Below are 27603 nucleotides of genomic sequence, written 5' to 3'. Positions count from 1 at the left end.
TTGAATAGGAGTAACAATTTAAATGTTAACACTTTTGACTTGGAGTAGTAACATTGCAATTTTAGTGAAGAAGGTATAAACATTTCACCTTAGAAACAATATTTTTCAGAAAATTGAATAAAAGTGTGAAATACAGTGCAAATTAAATTCTATGTTTCTGATTTGTTTTTATGTTACGGTTCTGTATGTTAATTTTACATTGCGTAGCACTTTGCTCTCTGGGTTTTTGAACTTGAAACAAGTCAGTATAGGCCAACAGTATTTCTGCTTGGCTAATTTTCTTAAGATCTTTTTTTTTTTTTTTTTTTTTGAATGGTATAGCTCAAATAGTATAGCTCAAATAATTAATAATTTTATAGTTGAAGATACAGCTATAAGCATAAGGCAGCCCAGCATACACAAAGAGCTGTGGCTTACAAAGTAGAAGCTAATTTAAACTGCTGGAAAATTTGATCCCTGTTGTACAGCACAGGTCAAATACAGAGACAATCAAAGTGAAATGCTGTTCTCTGGATTTACTAGGTGATCAGAAAACAGTGTCACTGTGATCTGGAAGCTTCCATGATGATGCTAAACTGACCAGTAAAACCACAGTCCATAGCAGTAAATCTTCAGAGGAATTCTTTCTGAACACCTCAGATACCTTTATCTGAGGTATATCAACATTTACCACAGTAGCAGGAGCTCTGGCATCCTAGAAGAAAGGATAAAATATAACTTGCAACTGCATTTACTGAATTGATGACTCTGTCAAGGTCTGTCCTCTTTTCTCCCCTCTGGGGAGGTAGAAGCAGTGATGACCCACAGATCCCCTTCAGTGAGGTTTTCTTTACAGTTTTGAAAGAATTACGTACTCTTTTATTATTATTATTATTATTATTATTATTATTATTATTATTATTGTTGTTGTTGTTGTTGTTGTTGTTGTTGTTATATTTTATTGTAATAAAGCCAAATTAATAGGTATGCCTTATTACTTAAGTCATATGAGGAAATACATACGAGATTGTGATTCTTCTTTCCTCAGTAGAGTATTCAGGAATAGAAATTACTTGTAATAGTAAAGAAGGAAAAACAAGTGTTTATTTGATTCAAGAATATTTCCTAAACCATACTAATTTTGGAATTAGGATCTGTGGTCTAAGATCTTGGTCTTGTCTGCTGCTACATTTTCCTTTATATTTGGCAGGTGTTGTTTTTTTTTTTTTTTTTTTTTTCAGTTCTTAAAGTAGAATACAGAAACGAAGTTCAAAGTATTTTTCCTAAGAGATATACCAGGCTTTGAGTTTAGAATGCTTATTTTTGTGACACTTGTATAATGGCATGTCAAGATGTCAAGTCCAGTATTATAATGAATTAATAAGATTAGTTACAGACTTGTGATCTAAAAACTGAAAATTCTTGGTGTTAATTGGAAATGAGAGAAATTATTTGTTTCTAAATGAAATACAGAAATGGATTAGTTCTAAGTGGCTTTACTTGAGCATGTGGGTTGCAGGAGATGACCTCTAAAGGTCCCTTCCAACCTCAATCATTCAGTGAGCTGTATATAGGTGTATAGGTGTCAAGTTCAGAGGAATGCAAGTTCTTGTCAAATATCCTTTATCAAATATGTTTCCTAGTTAAGAAATAAGCACGTTGTACCATGTTTGTGGGGGGAGGGAAAGTATGAGACAGCGGAAGAGTGGCAGAGGCAGAAGCATGCAAGAAAGCAGATGGGGTCTGACAAATAATACAAATTTTTGAATTCCTCATTTCTGACAATGCACATAAAATACCTTGGAAATGAGTTGAGGGCCTGATCATATAGCAGAGACCAGAGTCCACTGTGTTTTCCTTTCATCTATACAAGGCCATAGAAAATGGTTAGTAAATAAAATATTTTAAAACCTTTTTATATCAATATGAAACAAATATCTATTCTTTAACATTTGTGATAAGATAACATTTGTGAAAGCTATCAGCAAAGCTTTTGGCAGTGTAGTTTGTAGCAATATAAACTATGCAGAAGAAACTCATGAAAATGAATTTAAATTATTTTCCAGATAAGAGTGTGCACATTTGTTACTGTTGTTCTGTGTTACTGCATTAACAAAGTCTTACCACTCCTTATTTTTCTTGTTGACATAAGTAGTGGGAGATTAAAAGTCAGTTTGAATTTAGGCATATAAGCATCATTTTCTATGTGTGTACGCAGCCATACAACTTTCAACAGCTGAACAACCCATTTCAGAAAACATCCAGAATTAAGAAACAAATGCTTATTTTATTCAGTTTGTGCCTGAGTCTGATTAAAATTTTTATAGACGTCTCACATTGCCAATGCAGAAGACAAAATGAAAAGTGATATGAATCAGCTCTTCCTTCACAGTCAATAAAACTGAAATTCAAAGTGCTATGCAGCACAAAAAGAATTACCTTAAAGTCTGACCAAAAATGAGAGTGAAGATTGGTACTAACATGGAATCATGCTTTCTAAGTTTCCTGCTCAGCACTTGCAAATAAGTTAGCTATACATATAAATGCTAGTAGTGTATTTTTGCATGTACACATTTTGATATAGCTCAGACTTCATTCTAGAAAAGATATTACTTGCATATGTAGAATTATGCAACAGAAATAACATATTCAATAAATACACCCTAATTAAATATTCCTGTGCAATTGTATCTAATATCATGAGAATTTATGTTGTACTTCTGTGAAATAAAAGTGATAAACGAAGTGCAAATAGGTCAGCAAGGCTATGATGAAAACATGTAACTAAGAAAATAGGCAGATAAAACAGGAATCAGTTTCTAAGTTAAAACTAATTTTGGAAATAAGTTCATTGTATGTGTGAACATTGTAGCACAGGAAATAAAAGTATCACTTACTAATTTTAAGCATAGACTAACTCCTATCTTTAAGCACTGTCCTAAAAGTCCTTAATTTTCATTAGATTTCATAATCCTTTAGGTGCGGTACTTGTAAATTGGTGCTTTTATTACTGTTTAGCAAGGAATGTTTGCTACAAAACACAAGACTTAAGCAGGTCAGATTGATTATTCCTTTCTATTTTCAAGAGTTGTGAGAAAATACAAACTTTTTTTTTGTCCTTTTTTAAAAAAATAAAATAAAATGAATTGCGTTCACTGCCCTATCATAGCAAAACATGCATGTTGCTTTTCCTGTTCTCAGCTTCTTGTTATTTTAACAGTAATGACCTTAACACAAGGATTTCCTGGATACTAATGAACAGTTGGAGTTAATTAGCTGATGTGATGATGAAATGCTATCAAGTGCTTCTATATGTAGACCTGTGGAGACCTGTGGCTTATTGACGGTTATTGCTTATAAAACAATAGCACCTGTAAGCTTTTTCTGTTTTATCATTGGTGTTAAATTCACACATGAATACAAGAGAGATGTTTACATCACATTTGTTATTCCAGAAACAAACAAACAAACAAAACACCATTTCACAGTTAGTAAATATGGATCATGTATAACAATGTTATAAGTGAATAGTAGAAATACAACACAACAAAAATATACATGTATATGCAGAACAATTCAACAAGAACTATCAGATTTGTAACTGAGTGTTTTTCTGAATTAGATTCTTCCACTCTAACCTGGATTTATTAGTAATAACTGTTCAGTGCCTTACTTATAGCCCTGATTGTTTTTTAAATAAATGCTTAATTTCTGGATTGTATCTTAACACTTGTATTTTGAAAAATAAAAAGAAGATATTCCTGTGCTGACATATGACATTCTGTTTCATAGTCACTTGATAGCATTTCTATTTTGTTTCTCTTCTCTTTAGTTTCCTTAAAATCAAAACAGTGATGTGGAAAAGACTGAAGCAGCAGCAACTAATGGAAAGTTTGCTGCAGAAGATAATATTCTCATCTTTATTTACTTTGGAGAAAGCAGAAAGCAATTAAGCAATTATCAATCTTAAAATGTGACCTGATAGAAAAAAGTGGCAATTTTATTCCCATAAAAAGATACATAATTTATTGAACAATAATGTGTCCTGTATGGTACTGCAAATTGAAAGCATAGTTGCTTTCAACATCTATAAGTACCTTATTCAGTAACGTCGGAAACAAATGCCTTAATGTAAAGTAATTTAAATAGTTTAAACAGAAACAGTAAGACATAATGCTAAATCATATGTAACTCTAATTTCGTAAGATAAAGATGGAATCTTTCTCTAATGAGATAAAGATGGAATTTTGTCCTTCATGAGATGACAAGTTGAAATTTTGAAAAAGTTTTTCAAACCTTGAGTATTAATATTCTTAAGATGATTTGAAGGGATCCCATGATAACATTAACAGGAGTGAAACAGTGACTTCCCTGAGAAAAGATATCAGTGAAAGTATTCTGATTTAGAAATTAATTTAAAATATTTTTTTATATTTTCTATTTTTCTTGGAAAAATGGGGTTTGGCCAAAATGACATTGTTTTAGTACTCTCCTGGAGAGAATTACTAAATTTTGCACAGAACAAAAGACCAAATTCACAGCTCAATCTTGTCTACTTCCCTCTTATTTTGATACAAATGCCTCTTTTCTTGGTAGGTTTTCCTCATCAGAGTTTTTTTGCTTGCTCATCTTGGTTGTAGATTTATTGTTCTGTTTGTTTTATAGCCTATAAGATACACTACTAGTGTGCTGAATTTCCCTCCTGCATTGCATTACTTTGTACAGAAAATCCTCTTTTATCAAAAACTAAGCAGAGTAGGGAGTCTGGGTCTGGGATTCCACTCCCCTGCACACATCTGTATGCTGTGGTACGTAACGCTTCTTTTAAAGACAGAGAAGACAATGCAAGGTCCACTGCTCTCCAGGGAGAAGATGTTGCTCCATGTGAGCAGCATGACCCGACTGGACCTTGGCACTTTCAAGTACATTTGTTTTGTTTCTCCACTGGGAAGAGGATTGACCCATAACGTTTTAAAACAAAATGGGAGTTAATTACCATTAATAATAGAATGTTTAAACCTAAAATACCAATTTTTAAATCATGTAAAATTACTGGTTATTTTTAGCACAAGACTGTTCTACAGTGTTAATGGAGTTTATAGTCTTAACATTTATTACACTGTGCTGTAGTGGTACGCATCAGTGGTGTCTTATGCAATTGTATTGCTGCCAGTCCATAGACCTATTGCCATTGTCTCCCATAGAAACAAAACATAACAGAATAAATATGAATAGGAGAGAGGATGATTACAGGAATGACTCACATTAACTTACAACATTAAATAAGAAATTTTGGACAAGACTTAAACTGTTGAAGTTCTCTTAAACAGTCTGATGCCAAACATGCAATTTCAATGAAGAGGAATGTGTAGAACTTGTTGTCCAAAAGGTGACTTCAAGCATATTTTACTTCATATGATTATTACAGACCTGATTAAAACTAAAATAAAATTAAATTAAATTAAAAATTCTTCACAGAAGGGTCTATTCAGAATGTACTATAGAAAAATACTGTAAAACAGTCTGTTCTCAATGTCTGAATATCTTTCTTGACTTGATGACACTTTTGAATATTAATTAGGCCAAGAAGACAATGATTCATCTAAAAAGAATAAGCTTTTTCTGTTTGTTAGAATCATTAAATTAGGTGGTGAACATCTGTATAAAATAAGTGCTTAAGTTAGTATGACAGTAGTATTGTCACATTTTGAGATGGAGAAAAAAGTAGATATACTAATTAGAGGCAAAGAATTCTGAACCAGAATTTGTTGAAGTTTTAATATAATTCCACAGATCTTGAAGAGTGTCTTGTGAAAATTGCATTTCCCATGTCTTGTATGGGTCATAGAAGTGACTACCTAGGAAAAGAGACAAAGCTTTTGTCATAAATTAATTTAGTGAATTGTGCTGGAGTCTGTCAGTCTCACTAGGCATTAAAACACTGTTTTAATTTCAAGTTATGCTTAGCACACACAGATTTGCCAAGGATATCTTCCAAAAAGTGCTTCTGAAACATGTTCCAGTTGAAGTTCATGTATAGTAGCATCCATAAATATCTTTGCAGAGTTATGTGATTTCACCTACCTGTTAAATTATCCAAACAGGAAGTAAAAGGAGGCCAGAATCACTACTGACAACGCCTTTTTTTTGTTTTGTATTGGCCTTTTTTCATGTATTTTGGCAGCTCTTCGAGATGCTGGTAAACAGTCAATTAATAGTGACTGGAAGATAGAGCATTCAGGAACATTCAATATTGCTGGGACCACCGTCCATTATGTTCGAAGAGGTCTCTGGGAGAAGATATCTGCCAAAGGTCCCACAACATCACCTTTACATTTACTGGTATGACAATGTGGGTTTTGTTTTGTTTCGCCTTTTTTTTTTTTTTTTTTTTTTACACCTGATTCCTATCCTATAGTGTGGGACCTATTTTTTCCAGGCTTCTGAGGATAATGGGATCTATGCGAGATGTACCTGCTGATCTGTCAGCCCAGTTCTAAAAAGTTCTTTTAAATCCAATAATAAACTTTATGTTATTGAGGCAGAATGGAAGGCTTCAAAATTCCTACAAATTTCATACAAAGCTGATGTGCAGCTTGAGCAGAGAAATTCAAATTAGGATCAGATGTTTTCTATCCTCTTGGCACACTGGCTGACGCTACAGCACAGCATTGCCATTTTAGGGTTGTAATCACCAAATTCTCCATTGAGAAGTAGAGTTTTGACACATTTCAGTGTAGGGAAGGCAAAGTTGATAGCCAAAGAGACAAAAACAAAAGGAACAATGAAGAAATGATGAAGAAGTACTTCACAATTCAAAATCCTTTAAGTGTAAGAAATCATCTTGTATATCCAAAATAGTTTGAAATTTGATTCATCTAGGAAAGATATCTTTTTAAGAGCACTGGAAACATAGGATATGTAATATAACATTCCCCAGATTTCTGGTGTATATATATATATTTTTTTTTACAATTTTACATGGAGAACTTTGTGACTGTTATGTTAAATAAAATCTTTTTTTTCCCCCATTGTTTTGGGTTGGATACTTCTATTAATTAGTTTCATCTACAAAATCTGTCAGAAGGGTCTAAAGGCTACAGTGCATTAAGTCATTCTGGCATGCTCTTCAAGATTATCTCTTCTCAAGTCGAAGTTTGTCTTCAATAGTTCCTGTGCACATAGAAAGGTTTTCCTTCTCTATAATTACAGGTGCTGCTATTCCATGACCAGAACTATGGTCTACACTATGAGTACACAATCCCACTGGATCCTCCTCCTGAGAATCAAAGCTCTAAAGTACCAGAGCCTCTTTTCATGTGGACTCATTCTGGCTGGGAGGACTGTGATGCTGTATGTGGAGGAGGTAAAAATTTTTTTAAAAAGCACACACACACACTGCATCTACAATATTTTTAATGTATATATATATATATTCATGTATATATATGATGACTAAAACAAATGATATATTAATATTTCAGACTGATGATCACTGCAATGTATTTATTAGTAATATCCTCATTGCAACTTGTATGATTCCTTGGAACAGTGGACATATTTCTGTCATGTTCCTCCTGGTTATATTAAAAGAATACTGATAACTCCAGGTAAAGATTCAAACTAAATAAAGTTGGTAGAAAGAAAATATTAGTGAAGGAACCAAAACTTGATTAAAAAAGTAAATTCGGGACCCGGTTTCCAAGAAGAAATACAAGTGCAAGAGCTAGAACAAGAATAGAAAGTTCATGTGCATTCCACTGTGTATTTGGAACTACTGAAGAAAAACGATCTGTAAAAGACATTTCAAACTACAGAAAAGCTGAACCCCAATCTCGGATCAAATATGTACCGTTAGTAACATGAGTTGAGATCCAGAAGCATATGGAACAAATATTGCAACAGCAGATATTAGTATGCTGATGCAATAGTTTTCCTATGTTTATGTTTATGAACCATAAAAAAATGTGAATTTGGAAGAACAAAATGCAAATATGAAAACAAATATTGGAACATGAGCAATATTACTGTAACACAATCCTTTAAAATTGGTAACTATTTAGAAGCTGGTTATTAGAAAAGGTGATTACAGTGGGAAACATGTAAGAGTGTTTTTATGAATGCTACCTATAGAAATCTGTTTATATGTTGTAAATTAATTAGTCGGGCTTACATGGTGAATACTAGATTGATTATTGATACCTGTCTTTCCAGCTTACAACATTGATAATCATGGCTGCTGTGATCAGCAGTCCTGAAAATTGCTATGCACCTTGTAGTTCAAATAAGAAAGCCTGGAAATGCTTTACCTTCTCATAACAGCAACACAAAGAACACTGTGTTCTAGCTACTTTGACTCTGTGAACAGTCCTGGTGTCACGACAGATTACTGTAGTTTCCATAAACATGCCTTTTGTGGTTTGGTAAGAAAGCTTCTTCCCTGAAGGCATTTTGTACGTGGTGCTAGTATCATCCTCTGTTTCTTCATAGTGCACTCATACTCACTTGGAATATTCATGCTTTTTACAGTTTCCTGAAATATTTTTAGAATAATTTGAATGCTACCACAATCTCTCATTATTGCCTCAGTTATTTCTAAAGTTACTTATCATCTGGAAAAGTCCTGAAGTGCAGTATGTCAGTGATTTTTTTTTTTTCTACATTAATGCTTAAATAAATATTGAAGTGTTTTACTGTAATGTTTATTTATCATATTTTTTCTGTTGTAACTGGCCATCACGTTTTGTTATTGTTTAAAATAGCTGAGTTAATGCAAAGTTCCATGAAAGGTATTTTTACTGCAAATATTCTGAAATACAAGTGAAAGATTTTTCATACCTTAGGCAAAACAACTTTAATTCTTCTTTTAGTTCTTTGGTTTAATAAGAACTAATAATGAAATTGAAATGATGCATATTGTACTCTGTGTAAATATTTGTGCTTGAAATTTTAACACCAGTATTTTGATAAATCTGATTAAAGTATATAACAATTATCAGTAGTTTTCATTAAATGTTTAAAATATATGTCAGGATGAGAAGTATTCATGAAGCCATGTGGCTTTGTGCATGTTTATACATGTAACGGTCTGTAACCTCCTGTGTTGCAGAGAAGCTTTCTTAGTGTGGGAGGGAATATGAATACAGAGATGTATATGTAAATGCAGAAAAAAATGTCAAACATTTCAAATGCTGTGCATGATATATTAGTTACATGTGCTCTCACGTACACAAATGCTGTGTAAAATGTCAGTTGTGGTCAAACACATAATGAATATTTATAGCTTCACTGCTCAACCCACAAACACATTTCTGACCACTAGCAAATACTGAATTCTTATGTCTGCCCTGCTCCTGCACACACCCTGTTTGTAAGTAAACTTCCAGATAGAAACAGGGTGTTGTAACATAACTATAGGAACAAATGGTTATGAAGTTATTTTCTACTAACTAACATCTTTAATGCAAGGCTTGCTAGTTTTCTAAAAATTATGCTCCCATCTGATTACAAGCTACTGCTTGTTGTAAGTATTACATTAAATTCTGATTTCTTACCCGTTCAGCTTCAAGAGACACAAGGTCCCAACCCATCCATCAAAGCACAGTTTGTGTAATAGAACATGCATTAGAACATACACAGGCAGTACCCAGCTTCCTAAATGATTACCCTACAGATCAGATCAGTTATATGGCTTCTTTAGTCCACTGAGAATGGTGCAGTTGGAGAATGGTGCAGGCTCCTTACCAAAGGCTTTATGAGCTGAATCTCTTTGGCTGAGAGCTGGCCACATGTGCCAGTGTACTGCTAAACTGGACAGAACTACTAAACTACTAATCAATACAGAGGGCAGGACTTGTTATTCCTTTCCTTAACTTATATATTAATGGAAAAACATATCTTCTCCTTACTGTGCAATTTTTCTGCAAGCCGTTCTCAACACTAGGGTCTTGGTGGTTGAGAAGGAAACAAGAATGCCAGTTAAGACTAAGGCTTTGGCCTATGACTTGTTGCAGGAATAAAGCAGCAAAACTCTGTTGACAGTGGTGTGTAAATACTGGAAAAAGAAAATACCTTGTTCCCTACAAACTTTAATATCTCCATTGGACTCACTGCTACGTTTGTTTTTCACTTCAGATTAACACACATGTAGATTTTACACTTCTTTTTTCCAAACTGACCATAAAATAACTGTATCTGATAAGGATACCACTGGCCTTCCTTTATTAACAAAGTTGCATATTCCTGGTTTCTCCACATACCTGCTTTATTTTTTTTACTAGGTGAAAGAAAAACAACAGTCTCTTGTACAAAGATTATGAACAAGAATATCAGTCTTGTGGACAACAAGAAGTGCAAATATTTAACAAAACCTGAACCACAGATCCGAAAGTGTAATGAACAGCCATGCCAGACCAGGTAATACTGATTTGGTTAACTTAACACTGTCATAAATAACTAGAAGTAAACATCTCAGGAGCTACAAAGAGAAATGACTGCCTCTGGCATTGAATGTGCAGTAAATACATAGAACAAAATACATAGAACATACATAGAAGAAAAGGTTATAGTGTGAAATATACGGAACACTGAAACATTGGCTGCTGTTTCTCCTGAGTTTTAATGAAAGAGTCCTTAAGCACATGTCTAAATCAATTCTCATTCAATAAAGCAGCTCATTACTTTCCTCGATAGGAGTTCTCACTGGCTGATGTGTACTATGAATTGAAATTTAATTGCTGTTTATATAACAATGGATTTAATAACATGGTTATAATTAATGATGTATTGTTATATTTTGTTGTTGTAGCTTAGTCAGGGCTGTACTCCTTTAAAAGCACTCAGAAATATCTGAGTGCACAAAGCAGTAAATAAATAAATAAATAGATAAACAATCTGTTAATCTGTTCATCTCCACTGATTTAACCCAAAGTGTAGAAAGCCTTCCCCTCACTCTTCTACTACCACTGCCCTCAATCCCTTGTCAATATGCAGACACTAGACTCTGATGGAAGAAGCAGAAAGAGTTGTTTTTCTCTGAATTTCACCAAGTGAGGCAGCTGCAGCATATACCCTGTAGAGTACTCCTCCCACCCCTCTGTCTGGCATACCTGCAGCCAAGCTGGCATCTTGTTCCTATCAGTGGCTGGCCAGGATGGTATGATGGCCCGTTTTCAGGGTTTACCATCTTTTTTTTTCGTAATGGCAGCTAAGAACCACAACTAAGGAAGTCCCGAGTTACTGTGCAGACTTGGGACGTAGGGAAAGGTGTCTGCCACCTTTCAAGGTATGGACAGCAGCTGGCGATAGTCAGCTAAGAGTTCTGGGGGTAAGCACTGAGATGGATCTACATGAGTCATCTGGAGGAGAGGTAGGTGGAATTTTTGAAGACAATGCAAAGTAAATATAGTACATATATTATTAAAGAAAGTAATGCAAAATGAACCAGCAGACATAGCTTTTTTGGATAGGATGAAATACTAAAATAGATGAAATGCAACTTACACATTTTAAGCAAGACTGAACTACTGATGTTTGGATTTCCACAGACATTACACAGTGGACAGATTTATATTTGATTATATGCATAATTGACCAATTTCATATTTTATTATATTAATAACATTGTATACTAAATAGGTAGAAATGAAATAGTCTGATCTTTTTCTAAGGCATTGTCAAATATGTATTTTTAACATTCTGTACTTTTTCCAGCTTATTAAATGAAAAATTGTAGGTGTTATTAATTGCTGTGCTGAGACAGGTAGAAAGATATCATGATCCAGATTTTACCACGGTATTCAGGATTCTTACAAAACAAATATTGTTAGCTTTCAACAGAAACTGAGCTAGGACATATGGTTGCATAACTTGTTTGTTTCTGGCAATCGAAGAAATATCTTAAAGTCTATTGCATTATCTTGACAGGCTATGATTTGTAAATTGAGTCTCTGGACTGCTAATAATAATAATAAAAAAAATAACTTAGTTCAATGTTTCGTTTTCTTACAATAATTGTCTGACAGATGGTTGGAACAGATTTGTAGAACTTTGGTTTACCGAAGACTCCCTTGCAAATCTAGTCTCCTGGGGTATACTTGTGTGCTGCATTAATGGCAGAACTTTTTGATTTTTAAGGGCATGTGGCCATAGTCTGGAGCTACAGAACATTTGGGGAAAATTATATTCCAGAGTGATTACTTTCCAGGTATGCAGACTATGCCAAGCTGCATCAACCTTCCCTGTTGCTGTAATTTAAACTATGTAACCTGAGTTAGGCCTGATCCTAAAGAACACGAAGAAAACCGAGCTTCTGTACTTCTTCCAGAGCAACCAGCTTTTCACACAGGAGTGATTCTGTATTGAAACTTATGGGACCTTAATTGAAGGGCATATGCATTTGACAAATAGGTAGTCATATAGATAGACAGAAAATAATTAAAAAAAAAATACTGCCTGATCCATCATATTTGAAATGTGTGTGATTGTATTATGGAACTTTTCTAATTGGAATTATAATGACAAGTGAGTACTCTAAAAACATAGAAACAATGGGCTGGGAATTAAATTATATGAAGATTAACATATTATTTAAATGTAAATTATGCTAGATTAGTAATCAGTCTGTTAACACAGTTACAGACAGTTAACTTAAAAGGAAAGAGAAAATTTGTAAGTATGTTTTGGGTAACCAAGTAGTGCTAAGCAAGAGAACAGATGACCTAATAGGACTTCTTCCTTCCTGATTTCTCCTTACTGTATTGCCTGTATTTCTTTGTAGATGGATGATGACTGAATGGACTCCATGTTCAAGGACATGTGGAAAAGGGACCCAGAACAGACAAGTAGCCTGCACACAGCAGCTAAGAAATGGGACCCTGATCAGAGCAAGGGAGAGGGATTGCCTTGGGCCAAAGCCTGCTTCTGCACAGCGCTGTGAGGGCCAGGACTGCATGACTGTGTGGGAGGCAGGAGTCTGGTCTGAGGTGCTGCATTTATTCGTATAAATAATCCACAATGATTATTTATGCCTTACTGTGTTCTGAGAATGAGATTTTTTTCACCGGCAAGCGGCTTAGTTCAGCCTAATGATTTTCAGGTTCCTCGTGCAATGACTCGGCAAAAGGATCAGGGACTAGGAAAACAAACCATGTAGAACCACTACATTTTACCTAGTTAATGTCCTGAAACAGTTTCATTTGGACATTTTTCAAGCACATATAATCAAGTATATCCTGAGCTTGGTAGCAGGTAACTAGGGGCAAATGGATTTAAGGCAGTCACTTATCAGCTACCAGAACTTGGGTTCAGAGTGTGAGCATCTGTGAGGTACTGTTGTACCAAGAGATGTTATTAAGAAGGTTGCTGCTGTTGAAATGCAGAGAGGCTATGAAGGCAGTTGTTTGCAAAAAGGACATTTCCTTCCATTCCTCTCTCTTCTTACCTCTTTTCCTAAGAACAGCAAAAACAGTGAACCTGTAAATATAGGACCTGTAAATAACACAATTTTGGATCCATTGTATTCTGAAGCGTTGCTGTTGAATGTAGTTACCATTCAAAAACCTTTATTATCTTAAGATATTTTAATATGTGTGTCCATTTGGTTTTCTTCTAAAAAGCTTCTTAAAGTAGTTGACTGCAGAGGAAGAGGGGATTTGTTATTGTTGTCATCTGGACAAGCTGAAAGTATTTATTTAGACCTTCTGCCTCCATTGGAAGAATACAGCAATTCTAAGTGCTTCCCACACTACAAGCTGTGCTATGAGTGCCATCAGGCTCAAAACAGCAGCTTCTGAATGTGGGTACAGAGCATTGTTCGGGTTCCTGTGCTCACTTGATCCTCAAGTGAGGAAGAGCTATGACATAGGAAATGTTTTCAAAGAGTTAAAAGAAAGATGTTAAGATAGAGATAAGAGGAGCAAATAGCCACAGTTCTGGTTTGGTACAGAGGTTTAAAACACAAAAGTTGGTTGTGAGAAGAATGGTGTACACTTCCATTTATTCTATTCCATTATCACACTTTCCAGGTGTGAGAAAGAAATCCACTTTTTTTAGTTGGTTGTTATATGACAAATATATATGACATATAAGTAAGTATATTTCTTCTGGAATTAATAAATATATTTTGAAGAGTGAGGTGTTTCCCATGGCAATTCCTACTATCACTGTTATATTGGAAGTTAGCCATTACTGCTTCCTGCAGTTATAATCAGTTTGGCAAAGGATAATTTTGATCTGCAAGCAGTGGGATGATCAAAACCAGTGATAATGTTTTAAGAAGGAAATGGCATAATTTTTGGCAGTGTAAATAGGAATAGTGGGGAAAAAAAACACATAGATTAAGACCTTCTGTGCAACTTGAAGACTTGTCACATGCTATATATGCAAAGAATTTGAATTCAGTCTGGATTCTTGTGTAGATTTACAGCATTTTCTTTTACATTTTAACTTTTTTCTTCTTAAAATAATCTGTTAGCTACTAGTGAAATTTATTTGAAATTGTTTCATGTCTTGTTCGCACAAACATTATTTAGATTCTCTTTCATTATATCTCCCTTAATTCTTTGAACAATGATTGCATAACAGTTTTACTGCAACATTTTGCATTTGTTTCATCAAAACTTTTCAAATGTTTTCGTATCCAAATACAATTTTTAAGGCTTATTTTTTTCCTTAAGGAAATAATTTTTGATCAAATTATATATTTTGAGATGAAAATGCAAATATAATCATTATGATGAGGAATTTTTGTTCATGTGTTAGCTTTTAACAAACTTTCTGTCTATGCAATCAAGGATTAGAAATCAGGAAATCACTGAAGTCCTGAATTAGATATGGTATCTTGGCAGATGGCGTTAGAAGGAGGTAACAGGGGGTAACTATGCCTTTTTTAGAAAGCTGCAAAACATCTTTTTTTCAACAGTGCTCTGTAAAGTGTGGTAAGGGAGTACGGCATCGGACTGTGAGGTGTACAAATCCCCGCAAGAAATGTGTTTTGTCCACGAGACCTAAAGAAGCAGAGGACTGTGAGGACTATTCCAAATGCTACATCTGGAGAATGGGAGACTGGTCTAAGGTGAGTCATCCTTAATACTAGCTTCCCATAGTATAATAGATTTTGCAAACTGAATTCTCTGTAAGTATTGTATCTATCAGATGTGTAGGACTCTCCCAACTAAGGGAACAATAAGACTGCGAAAAAGAAAACAACCGAAACATAAAGTCACACTGTGGCCAAAGTGTAAATAAAAATCAAGAATGTGAAGAAAGCCTGAGGTGCATCTTCTATATTATGCAAACGTGATATAAATTTACTGTTTCTAGCAGGCAGGCAAAAAAATCATGGAATTAAAGAGTAAGAGATGCATTCAGGTATCTGTGTTTCAAAGATACCTATCAGGATTACTCCATTTTCAGACCTGTTTGAAAATATTGATAGCAATTGATTAAGCAAATCATCAGTAATCATGTCTGTAATCTTTCTTTATTTTCAGTTTAATATATTTTCTTGTCTGCTTCTGGCTTGATATCTTACTGAGAGAATGTATCATGTGCACTGTATACTGTGTTTGGCTCACAGCAAGAGCTTCCTGAATATGTCTGGATTATAGCATACAGGCTATCAATTGGCTGTATGTAGTACATGCTTTGGTGAGATGCTCTATTGTATTTATTCACCACTTCCATTTCCATTATAGGCTGGCAGGAACCTAAAGGTTGCTGTTGTCTGTCCTAATTCTGTCATGCATTTCCCATGATAATTTGGAATCTGTTTCAAGTGTTGCTTAACAAAATGTTTCTGGCCAAATAACTTAATTTCCACTACTAAACGTTTAGAGCAATTTGCTTTGGACATCCCATCCCCCGCTACCCCTCCATGCCTTTTTCCCAAACAGGGGTGTTTGCCATTTAGATGTTACCCAACTGTAATAAATTCTAATTCTTATCCTCCACTGTAGGTCCATTCAAACTCATAGTTTGCAGGTTTCATTAATTTGTATTTGCACATCTTACTCTTCCATGTTTCTTATAAGTTATACTCTTCAGCCTCATAAGGATGCACCTTCACAGAACCACAGAATTGTAGGGGTTGGAAGGGACCTTGAAAGATCATTGGGTCTAACCCCCCTGCCAAAGCAGGCTGCTCAGGTAGACATCCAGATGAGCCTTGAATATCTCCAGAGAAAGAGACTCCACAACCTCCCTGGGCAGTATGTTCCAGTCTCCATCACCCTCATCGTGAAGTACTTTCGCATGTTGGTGTGGAACTTCCTGTGCTCCATTTTGTGGTCATTACCCCTTGTCCTGTCCCCACAAACCACTGAGAAGAAGTTGGCCAAATCCCTCTATCTCCCACACTTTTAAATATCTATAAACATTTATAAACATTAATAAGATCCCCTCCTCAGTCTTCTTTTCTCCAGACTGAACAGACCCAGGTCTCTCAGCCTTTCCTCATAGGGAAGATGCTCCAGGCCCCGTATCATCTTTGTGGCCCTCCTTCAGCCTATTCGATTTCCACGTAGACCATTTAATATCTAGGAAGCACCTTTTACTGTCTTTTTCTGAACATCTGATGTAACTGTCAGTAAGCCATTTCCATGGCATGAGGGCTTTGATTTCAATGAGATACATAAGCACAGGCCAAAAAGCATCAGAAAATATTGGATAGATCTGTGATCAACTGTGGTTTTGGACTAGGAACCTACCTCAACATGTGATACAGCTTAAAATATCCAAAACATGCTGAAATGCTGAAAATGACTCTTGAGAGTCAAGTGTTGTTTTTGTTTTTTTTTTTTTTTGTTTGTTTGTTTTTTGTTTTTTTTTTTTGTCATATCACAGACCACAGTTCAGAGAGATTCTAAACTTTTTTTTTTTTTTTGCGTCTATTTGTAACTTTTGCACACACCTCTTCTACTTTCAGTGCATTAAAAATTACTGCAGAAGCTGTTTAACTTGCTTGTATGGAGAAGTATTTAATATATTTTTAGTTGTCTTTCATGTGATGTAACAGCTGGAAACAAGGACTAAAGCCAGCAGAGTATGACTAGCCAGTCTTCCAAGAATTAGCTGCAAGTACTCTGTGGGCAACTAGTGTTTCATAGAATTCTGCTTGGGAGCTCTTATTTTATGACTATGGGGTACAAATTGTTACTATCACGTTACTGTTTATTCCATTCTCTTGTCTTCTTTATGAGTTATTTTTCATATTTAAAGGATAGATGATTAAATGGTAGTGCCAAATTATGGGTGTTTCTTTGTTTGTTTGCTTTTATACTAGTGATAATTTAAAATATTTGATATTTTGGAACACCCTCATAGAAACTAGAGGATAACCCCCCTGTCTTAGCTACTTCAGAAACACAAGGTGTTATAGCCATTTATTTTTAAAGCAACAGCCAGAATTAATCTCCAATAGTAGGGTTACTTTTACATGAGGATGTGTTTGGAAGTAAGTCTAGTATTTGCATCTCCATACCACAAAACTGCAGTAAAAACTTGCATCATTTAGCACTAGCACTAGCAGGGAGTAGACTGTGGAGAAATGACCATCTGCTTTCTTGAAGCAGTCGTTCAAATCAGCATTGCTGAGGCTATGTGAGGATGCTCAGACAGTTACGCTGTGTTCCCAGTGCCCTCTGGAGAAAAGAAGGGCTTTATTCTCTAATTCACAAAACACTTTTCACAAAAATCCATGTCACAGATGAATGTACAAGAACATATTTCTTCCTGTTTAAAATTTGCTGACATCTCAAATGTTCTTTCCTACTTCTGTCAAGGCTCTAACACTGTCACCTAAATAGTACTTGAAACTTCAGAATCAGAAGATGAGGAAATATTTCATACAGAATTGACAAAAACTTTTGAACAGTAAACATGCAGCCTGAGAGTGACTTATGCAGCTGAGATTTTCCAAGATTTATACCAAAAAATAGATGCTTTAATTTCTCTACAGAGACATGAGTTCAATTTAAAATATACTTGGATTTCCTTTTTTTTCCCTGTTACTATTCTGTTCCATTACTAGAGTACATAGCAACATGAAGTCATGGCATACATATTAATATGTCTGCAATGGGGGAAACAAATGGAAAGCTCAGATAAATGTTAATCTTTGCTCACTGTTTGTTTCTACTCAGAGGTTCAGTGCAGCCTTCTGTGTTCACTGTTTTTACTCTTTAGGATCATTCTTGACATTGACAGAAGGCTGTTTCTTTGAGCAGAGCCAAGTTCCCCCAAGCTAATGCCAAGACTTGGCTTGAAAAATCCAAATGACGCTTCTCACACATTGAAACAAGAGGCTTAATGTGATCCTTATTGGCTTTGCCGCTTGCCTTGAACTCTTAAGGCATAATTTTAAATGAAGCTTAAATTGAACTGTTACTGAAAAGATAACATTATTAATAATCATGGTAGTGTTGTAATGGAGTTAATTTGTTTTAGAGGTACAGTCACATAGAGATCAAATAATTCTTTTACTTAACATTTTAACAATACCAAGATCAAAGAATATTTGACCAAAATGGCAGGCTCCAATAAGTCAATAAATACATCAATCTTTCTAAAATTTTTGCTTAATTTAAAAGTATGCTGTATAATCTGGAGTGCATGGAGCATTGAACTCCACAATAGCTCTTAAGTCAGCAAGGTGGCTCCATATGCTAAATATGTCTGTTCAGTTAGACTCTGTGCCTGCCCTCATGAGTGTGTTGAGAGAGTAAAGAATAAAGGCTCAAACTGAGCTGCTGGATCCACCACCTAGAAACATTAGCTATTACATTTTCGCAGTAAACGGTGTCTTTGGAATTGATGCTGAACAACATAAATGTTCCCTTCAGATGAGGAAAGATAACCGTATCTAATACAGGCCCAAAAAGGGCACGTTGTAGCTCACTCTTAACAGCAGCAGTGTTCTTTACTAAGCTGCACATTTACCACCCATTTCAAGGCTATACAAGCTTTAGGTCATCCTCAGGGGAATTCATCATCTAAGGAGAAACAAGTAAGCATGGGAAGAAGTGAAATCAAATGCATATGCACTGCATGTTTACACATCTAGTTGGCTTACAAGAGAACACATCATTGTAGAACGAATTCTCCAAGTATGAACACTTAGATGACAACAGCATGGGATACTCAAAGGTCATAAGGTCATGTTTAGGATACTTTATATATTGGAAGGTTTTTTGGTTTTGTTCTTGTTTTTCAATTATCTATAAAATTCAGAACATTGATAGAATAAATGAAGTATATATAAAAAGCAGGATGAATTTTGGGAGGGAAAATACTGTGGAGAGAAATGTAGGTTTTGAAAACAATAATAAAAAGCTTAACTTTTATTTGATATACCCAAAACTTTTGGAGGGATTCAGCAAGGGACAATAGGATCAAAACAATGTGCAAGGGAATAGATTTTAGGAGCAGCCATTTGTAAGAAGTGAAGTATAAAGTGTAAGCATAAAGGAGACCAGATAAGGTAACAGACTACAAATTCTACAAAAAGATTGGGCTAAGGAAGCTGGAGAGAAAAGATGCACTCAGGAGCAGCTAAAAAGGAAGCACCATCTGAGTTCCTAAATAGAAATGTGGATATGTTTATGAAGAGGATACAAATACAGCTTCTGTGATAATGATCCCAATGGTTGGAATGTAGTTTGTTTTCACACAATCACAGAATGGCCAAGGTTGGAAGGGACCTCATCTAGTCCAAATCCCCCTGCCGAGCAGGATCACCTAGAGCACATCGTGCAGGTTGGCATCCATGCACGTTTTGATTATCTCCAGAGAATAAGACTCCACAACCTCTATGGGCAATCTGCTTCAGTGATCTGTCACCCTCACAGTAAAGAAGTGAAAGCTTTTTCTGTAGTCTGAAGAAGAGAAAATGGAGGATCAAAGGTTGATTTATTTTATTTTATTTTATTTTTTTTTTTTTGGTGTGAGTCTAAAGGACATCTGAAGCAACTGCTTCATTTTTATACCAAGAAATCTCAGAACTCATGTCCTATTTCAATTTTTTTTTTTTTAAGATCGTACATGCAGTGCCCTCTAGACGTTGGGGAGGGGAGGAGGGAGAGAGGAGGGGAGGGAGTAAAGTCTCCAGCTGTTGCACAGAGACAGAATGAAACCAACAGTTCACAGAGAGATCTCTCAGCTGAGTGGTACAAAAAGCAGCTGTCACTGATGATGATTGCTACTCTTTTGTCTGGATCAAAAATCATATAAAAATGGGGAAAATGAAAAAAGCAAATTCAGTTTTGCCAATTATTCAACCACATCGGGTATTCAAACTTTAAACATTTAAACAACCACTAAATTTCCATAGCAAATAATCTCAAATGATTTGGTCTGCTTTAATTGAAAATTCACAGTTAGGATGTTATTAATGCCGCAGTTTTCCTGACAAGGTAATTAGCTTTAGTTTTATTCTTTGTATCCTAGTCCAAGATTGTTAGCTCTTTAAATTCTGTGAGTGGAGCAGTGCTGGCCAGAAGTCAAAATGTGAAACTATTAATAAGACTATGGACAAATGAAATATGTGACTTTGATGTCAATTGAATTGAAGTCAAAATAATATTGTCATCTTGTTGATAATGTTTATATTGACTTAATTATACAGTAAGATTCCAGCAAATGAGATATGCCTGTTTCAGAAAAGAAGTATGAGCAAATCAAATGGAAGATACCAATATAATGAAATGAGAGTGGGGAGGTTTTTGTTCATTTCCAAACAATCCTGTAATATTAACATAATTTTTTTTCAGATAGATAGTTTTTTCTTTTATAGATCAGTTCAGTGTACCATACTATTTTGCCTTGAATAAATATAATGTCAGTTTCTAGAAAAACAAATCAAGACCACCCTTCATAAAAGGTAAAAGCACTGACAAGACTCAGGGATTTTAAAAGTAGACATTACCCATTTTGAACATGCATAAAACTGTGCATACATACTGTGCTTACAGCCCATGCTGAAGGGTGCTTGCAATTCTGTCTGACAAGAGGCTTGGTAGGCAGAGAATTCAAGTAGATAATCAGAAAGAAAAAAATGAAAAGCATTTTAATTCCACCTGATTTCAGCTAACCTTTTTTCTACTCTGTGTTGTAGGATGTTCTCAAGTAGAAGGTACAGCCTTTATATATTTGTTTTGAACATGCCCTTCAAGAAATTGAGTGCCCATAGCAACCTTCTCAGGGTCTACAAGAGGCAGTATAATGCAAAACAAAGGTGAAAAAATGAGAAACAACAACAGCGACAACAAACTAAACAACCAACCAAACAAACAAAAACTGATAGCTAGCAGAGGATGCTTGGCAGATGGCAACATTTAGCAGAGGCAAATCCAGCCCCACGCTCAAGGAGTCTGTGCAGTCACAGTCTCATTGCATGATGTGCAGCATGCTGCATGGTGCCATGTGAAAGAGTTGTATGTGGAAAGAAGAGGTTCACTTACATTGCCATTGTTGTTGCCTGTTAAATCTGTACCTTCCAGAAGAAGTTAACACCGATGAGTTCAGGAATTGAATTGCTTTGGACTGTGCTGATTTTTAAACAGTTTTCGGGGAGGCATGCAGAAATATGTGTAAGAAACACAAATCAGTAGTGAAAAGGTTGATTTGTAGGATAGTTTCATAAACATTAGCAGTTAGAGGAGGTGTAGAAAATTCTACAAGAAAAGGAAATCTGAAATACATCTGGATATTTCTTACTCTGTGGTAGTAGAAGTAAAGTGGTAAAAATCCTGCTAAAATAGGTAACTGAGAACTTCACAAATTAATAACATTTTCTTCCATTTATACCCATCAATATTTCAGAAATAAATATTGTTAGTACTACTATTAGTATGCAGTAATGGACTTTGAACCTTTGGGCAGCTTTACAAATTTTCTGGGCTGTTCTTCCAGCCATATTCTCTGTGGTTCTTAAAGACTAAACCATTGCTTTAAGTGAAGCAGTTTGGCTGCCATTTGCCTTACCAATTGTCACTCTTCAGATCTGACAGGAATGATTACTGACTGGGTTCAGGCTTATTGGTGAGAAAAAGATGTATCTGTGTAATGAAAGCAAACTTTTTTTTCCAGTGAAGTTGAAAACTTGAAATTTCTGTGTCAGTTTGCATGAATTTTAAGAAATTCAGTTCTATATTATGTGGTCCAACTCATCTTAAGTTGAATAAGCTCTAGATATCCATGCTGCACACAGATAGAACATCTCTATTTTGCCATTTTCTATTGTTGACAACTAACTGTCCTTTTATGTTCTGTAATTACCTTCTGTATTGACAGCTTGTCTAGTTATTTATTGAATTACTAGATTTGGGAGTCTGGCATTGCCAAATATGATAGATGTGATACATATTTTAGTGGTGTACTAAATTCAGAGTATCCACTGATTTTTTGTGATTTGACCCTTTTCTTACCAGGCAAATGACTGTGTTTGAGGAAATTATTCTTCCCACAGTCTCACTGGAAAGTGATGGTTTGGGGGTTTAGCATTCTGAAAAGGGCTGCTATTCCATGTTAGCATTAATGGCTTTTTTCAATGATGCTGAGAAGAGAATCAGTAATATATAGTCCAGAAACTGGATACACTTCAGATTTCCAAAATACTAATCTATAACAACATTTTTAATATTTTAGGAATCTTCTTTACCTACACACAATATGGTAAAAATGTGAATGCCTAGAATGATATGAATATTTTTCAAACATTCTTTAAAATTAAAAATTAATTACTTCAGCTCCCCCAAATTAAGCTGAAATGTTTGCATTGCATGACAAGTCATACAAGATACTGTCAATTGGATAAGCTCTGGTAAAGAGATTTTTTTGGACCAAGTACTTTAAAGGCTTCTTGAAATTGTACGGAGTGACACAAAGGTATGAATTGAGGAAGGAAGTTTGATTGAATTGTTAAACACCATGTCCTTTACTTAAAATCCTCACAGAGAAAAAGATCCTACATGTGCATCTGTATTGCAACATTAATCTTTGCCACTGGATGGTTGTTGGTTTTTTTTTTTTTTGTTTCTTTGTTTGTTTTTTTTAAGTTAAGAATAAGATTAAGTTAAGTATAAGATTAAGTTAAGGATAAGATTGGAATCAGTGTGGAGCTTGTTTAAAAACAAACAAACAAACAAAAAGAAAAACTTAGCTATAACTATTAGAGCTAAAAGTACAAGAAGGATGCCTTTGAGTAATGGTTAAGCGTTTCCGCTACAGACAGGATAGCAGGTACACTCTAAGGCTTTCCCATTGCTGCCTATTGACATTTGGACATTGTGATCTCTTGAAGGTAAGAAGCCCAGGCAAAGGAAACAGATTTACATGTATACCTGATGGGAGACGTGTCATGCAGATATACAAAGGCAGAAATTACAGAGCACTGCTTTTCACCACCTCCTTTGCCACTGCCTACTGTCTTCTAAGCCATTCTAGTACAGACTAGATCAGACCAACTACCAATTCCCAAACTTTCTGGTTGTGATCCTTGCAGTGCCAGGCCATGCATTACTGCTACAAGGGACTTACATATGCACATGTATGCATATAAACATTGATTTAAATAAAGAATAACATACTTAGGAATTACTGAACAGCAGTAATGTCCAATATTCAGGACTTAAACATGTGGTCTCCCAGAAATAACAACCAATTTTTGTTAAGGTCTCCTCAGAGCTTTGCACAGGCAGGATTCTGGAAGGCTAACACATAATTCACCAGGGAGATAAATGGTGCTTGACCAGTGAAAGCTTTACTTTACACTTATTTATACCATTACAGTGCAGAGCTTCACAGCCCAACTGTGTATCACAGAGATCTCTACTGAATGATGAAGAGTTAACAGCAAGCATCCCTTCACTGTCCTTGTGCTGACACTAATTCTCCCTCAGTCATGCCTGGTCAAAAAAGGTTATTCTCAACAAAATTCTGTAAAATAGGGACTACAATGACCATCAGAATTTCACAGTTTCCCAAGGAGCTATGCTGAATTTATGTGCAAAAAATACCATCAGATAACATCACAAATAAATAATAAGGAAAGGAGCTAATAGAACAGAGAAGTAACATGGCCTATGGGGGCCAGGAAGGGATACAAGAAAAACAAGAACACCAGCTTCTCTTTTATTTTCTTAGACTTTAAACTGAAATGAGTGTTGCATACATACAATCCATGTTCCATGTAAGAATCTCCAATCTACAATGACTGATGATATACTTGAGGCTATAGTGTAAAACAGTAGGTATTATCTCAGTATACACCTGAAAACACTGCGGCTTAGCTGGCATTTCACAGCTAGTCCCAAATCTGGAGAACAGCAGCTCCCTGACATTTTGAACCATAAACTTATTTCATCTTTTCAGTGTAGACTTTTGCTGCACGTTCGTAACTCTGTTTTCTGTTTCTTGTTTTTACTTGGTGATATGCATTGGGCAAATTATTTCATCAGTCTGTTCATGATGATGCCTAGATCCTTTTCTCTGATAGCTGACAAATCATTCCAAAACTGTCAATATGCACAGGAAAATCCAGTCACTCAATCCAGTGCTGAGACAGTCCAATAGGCCTGGTGTATCTCCATCGCTAAGATCATCTCTCTGTCCTTCCAAAAGTTTTCTTCAGCGTCTGACTGTATCATCTGCCAATGTGTAGTTCATTTAGCTTGTTGACTTGGGTTCTGTTAGAATTTATGTAATCCTTTTGCTCTTGTGGGATCTAGATGATTTCTATGTGCTGGAAAACTTTTTTCTTTCATGCATTTTTTATCCTATCTTTTACACAGTTAATGTAAATAATACTACTTCAGGTGAATACTACTTTCTTGAGACAAAATTGATCCTCTAAAAAGTTCTCTTTTTGCCACAAAAATGTTGTTTCTTGTTTGGTATTTTGTCTTAATATATGTGATTCTCGCTTTTTACTGTTTTCTAAAGATTTCTTTTTGAATACTACCTGAAAGTATTTCTACATTTTAATATATTTTTTATATATTTATATAAATATATATATTTATATAAATATATATATTTATATATATTTATATTTATATATATTTTATCTTGAAAATTATTTTGAAATTACTGTTTTAAATTAAATTCATTTACCAGTTTTAATGAATTGCAGGGAATATTATAGATTTTTAATTACTGGAAGAAAGATTTACTTTTCTGCCTTATCTGTGCTGTTTCAGGCTGTTGTTCAAAGATTTATGTTTAATCTCCAGAGTTCCTTCATCTAATCTTGCCACAAATAACTCCACTAATGTTGACATAAAACAGAGTTCACCCAAAAGTAATGATTGTTCTTTGGTAAATTTATCACAGGATCACAGCAACTCAGACTGGTTAACATTGTCTATTTCCTGGCCTTCTGGTAGTTCTCTCAGGACATTCATGCCTTTGGGTGACATCATCACACATAATGAAACCCTTTCAGTTCATGAATTTCCTATTAATATAGAATTTTCTGGAGATCCATATTCTTGCATTTATTGTGTCTACATATTTTAAAGATAAAATTAATCAGCAGAAATTTTGTTGATAATTGTTAGTCATTTTCTAATTCATTTTCCTTGTTACTCTTTTAAGGATTTTTTTTTTTTCAAAATTAATGGCCTATATGTGAGATCATGGTATTTCAGTCAAACAAACAAACAAACAAACAATAAACTCTTAAAGTTCAGTTTCCTCATTAACTGATGTTTGTTTGCTTTTTCTTTTCTTTTCTTTCTTTTTCTTTTTTTTTTTTTTTAGTATCATTCATTCACATTCATTTAACTTAGTAACTTGATATTACTTCAGATCTTCATTACTTAAAATTTGCTAAATTGAATGGAATAAAGTCATTGTTAGGGATGAGCTCTTTCATTTTTACTTCTACTACTGGAAAAAAAATCAAAGTCAAATACTTAATTTTATATGGTACACAACAGCTTTTCACATAGGTTTCTTTAATTTCTGAAATATATGAAAGTAGAAATTTCTGAAAGAGAGGGGTTTCATGAAGATTTGTTCCTCTCCTATGGCATTTATGTTTTTAACGGTTTCTTCCAATTGTCTTTTAATTAGCAATGCTAATGAAATGCCTTTAACTAAAGGTTTGTCCTGATGAGCTTTGATTTTCCCTGGAAGGTTTTCTACAGAACAGCCTCATGATATATTAAATTATCAAACTTAAAGCCTTAAACTCAGAGGCTAACATTTCAATGATTTTTAAGAATTTATTTTGGACAGATTTTTAATAACCTGTCCAATTAATAATAATAATCTGTCCAATTAATAATAGTCCAATTAATTTTGTAGAAAAAATAAATAACTACAAGATCTTCAAACCTAACTGCTTCCATATCGTCGTATTCTCGTTTGGCTGTTTAATAGTTAAAATCAATGGAAGGTTTTCTTCTGTGAAACTGCCATATCTAACGTGAAAGTCTGAGATGTAATAATGTCTTATTTACGACTACACATTAATAGCAGTAATATATACAATATGCTACAGAAATTAGTTTTTACCAGGTGTCGGCAACACAAAATTTAGTCTAATGCACAGAGGGTGAGTCCTCTTAAACAGTTTTGTATAATCATCTGTATAACCAGTTTTATCACGCAGCTCATACAGATAACTGTATTCTTCCAGTTTCTTCTCTGACATCCTTTAAAAATAACATATAGTCTCAGACAAATATACGGTACCTATAGAATTGTTAAAATATCTGTAAATTGTTAAAATATCCATATCTTGTGACAATTACTCCTTGCGGGGACAGGACAAGGAGTAGTGGTCACAAGATAGAGCACAGGAAGTTCCGCACCAACATGCAAAAGAATTTCTTCACGGTGAGGGTGATGGAGCACTGGAACAGGCTGCCCAGGGAGGTTGTAGAGCCTCCTTCTCTGGAGATATTCAAGGCCTGTCTGGACACCTACCTGGGTAGCCTGCTCTAAGGAACCTGCTTTGGCAGGGGGGTTGGACCCAATGATCTTTCAAGGTCCCTTCCGGCCCCTTCAATTCTGTGATTCTTTGAAATATATTGACAACAATTTACTAGTTCTGTAAAAGTGCTGTTCACTGGAGTTGCTTGTTTCATTGACAGAAGAGCAAAGATCCTTAAAAAATGCTTCTCATATGGTTAGCTTTCACTTCTCTCATGTAAGAGTATCACAGATATCACAGATCTATCTTATCAAAAACGAAGTTAAACATTTGTGGTGGTTTCACCCTTATGGGCAACTAAACTGCACCACACTGGTCTCTGGATCCCCCTTCTCAATGGAAGAGGGGAAGAAAATATGATGAAAAGGGCTCAAGGGTTAAGGTAAGGCTGCAGCATGGAGATCTGCTCATGTGCTCACGGGCTGCAGAGGGATGGCCTGCCTCTCCACAGGGCGCAGGGAAACTGCTGCTCTGTGCGTGGAGCACCTCCTGGTCTCCTGCTGAACTGACCTGGTGGGCTGCAGAGGGATGGTTCTCTCCCATTTTCTCATTCCTCTCTGCTGCTGTGCTGCACAGCATTTTTATTTTTTTTTCCCATTCCTTCAATCTGCTCTCCAGAAGGCCCACCCAGCATTGCTGGTGGCTCTGGCCAACACTGGGTCCCTTTTGGAGCCAGCAGGCTGTGCTCT

General features: G+C 35.2%; 1 protein-coding gene across 1 annotated transcript in view; it reads left to right on the top strand.

Moving 5' to 3' along the window:
* ADAMTS19 (ADAM metallopeptidase with thrombospondin type 1 motif 19) overlaps window positions 1-27603 on the top strand; it is a gene marked incomplete at both ends in the record, with an annotated part of 162348 nt that overhangs the window by 124096 nt on the left and 10649 nt on the right. The window contains 5 exons of the mRNA XM_084304756.1: window positions 6164-6321; window positions 7192-7345; window positions 10260-10395; window positions 12758-12962; window positions 14900-15052. Coding sequence (XP_084160882.1) covers window positions 6164-6321; window positions 7192-7345; window positions 10260-10395; window positions 12758-12962; window positions 14900-15052 — 806 coding nt within the window. The remainder of the gene's footprint in view (window positions 1-6163; window positions 6322-7191; window positions 7346-10259; window positions 10396-12757; window positions 12963-14899; window positions 15053-27603) is intronic.

Source organism: Netta rufina, assembly GCF_964035555.1.
Source record: "Netta rufina genome assembly, chromosome: Z".
Taxonomy (NCBI): Eukaryota; Metazoa; Chordata; class Aves; order Anseriformes; family Anatidae; genus Netta; species Netta rufina.
Note: the sequence above shows the minus strand (reverse complement) of the source record. Positions and strands in the feature narration are given on the sequence as shown.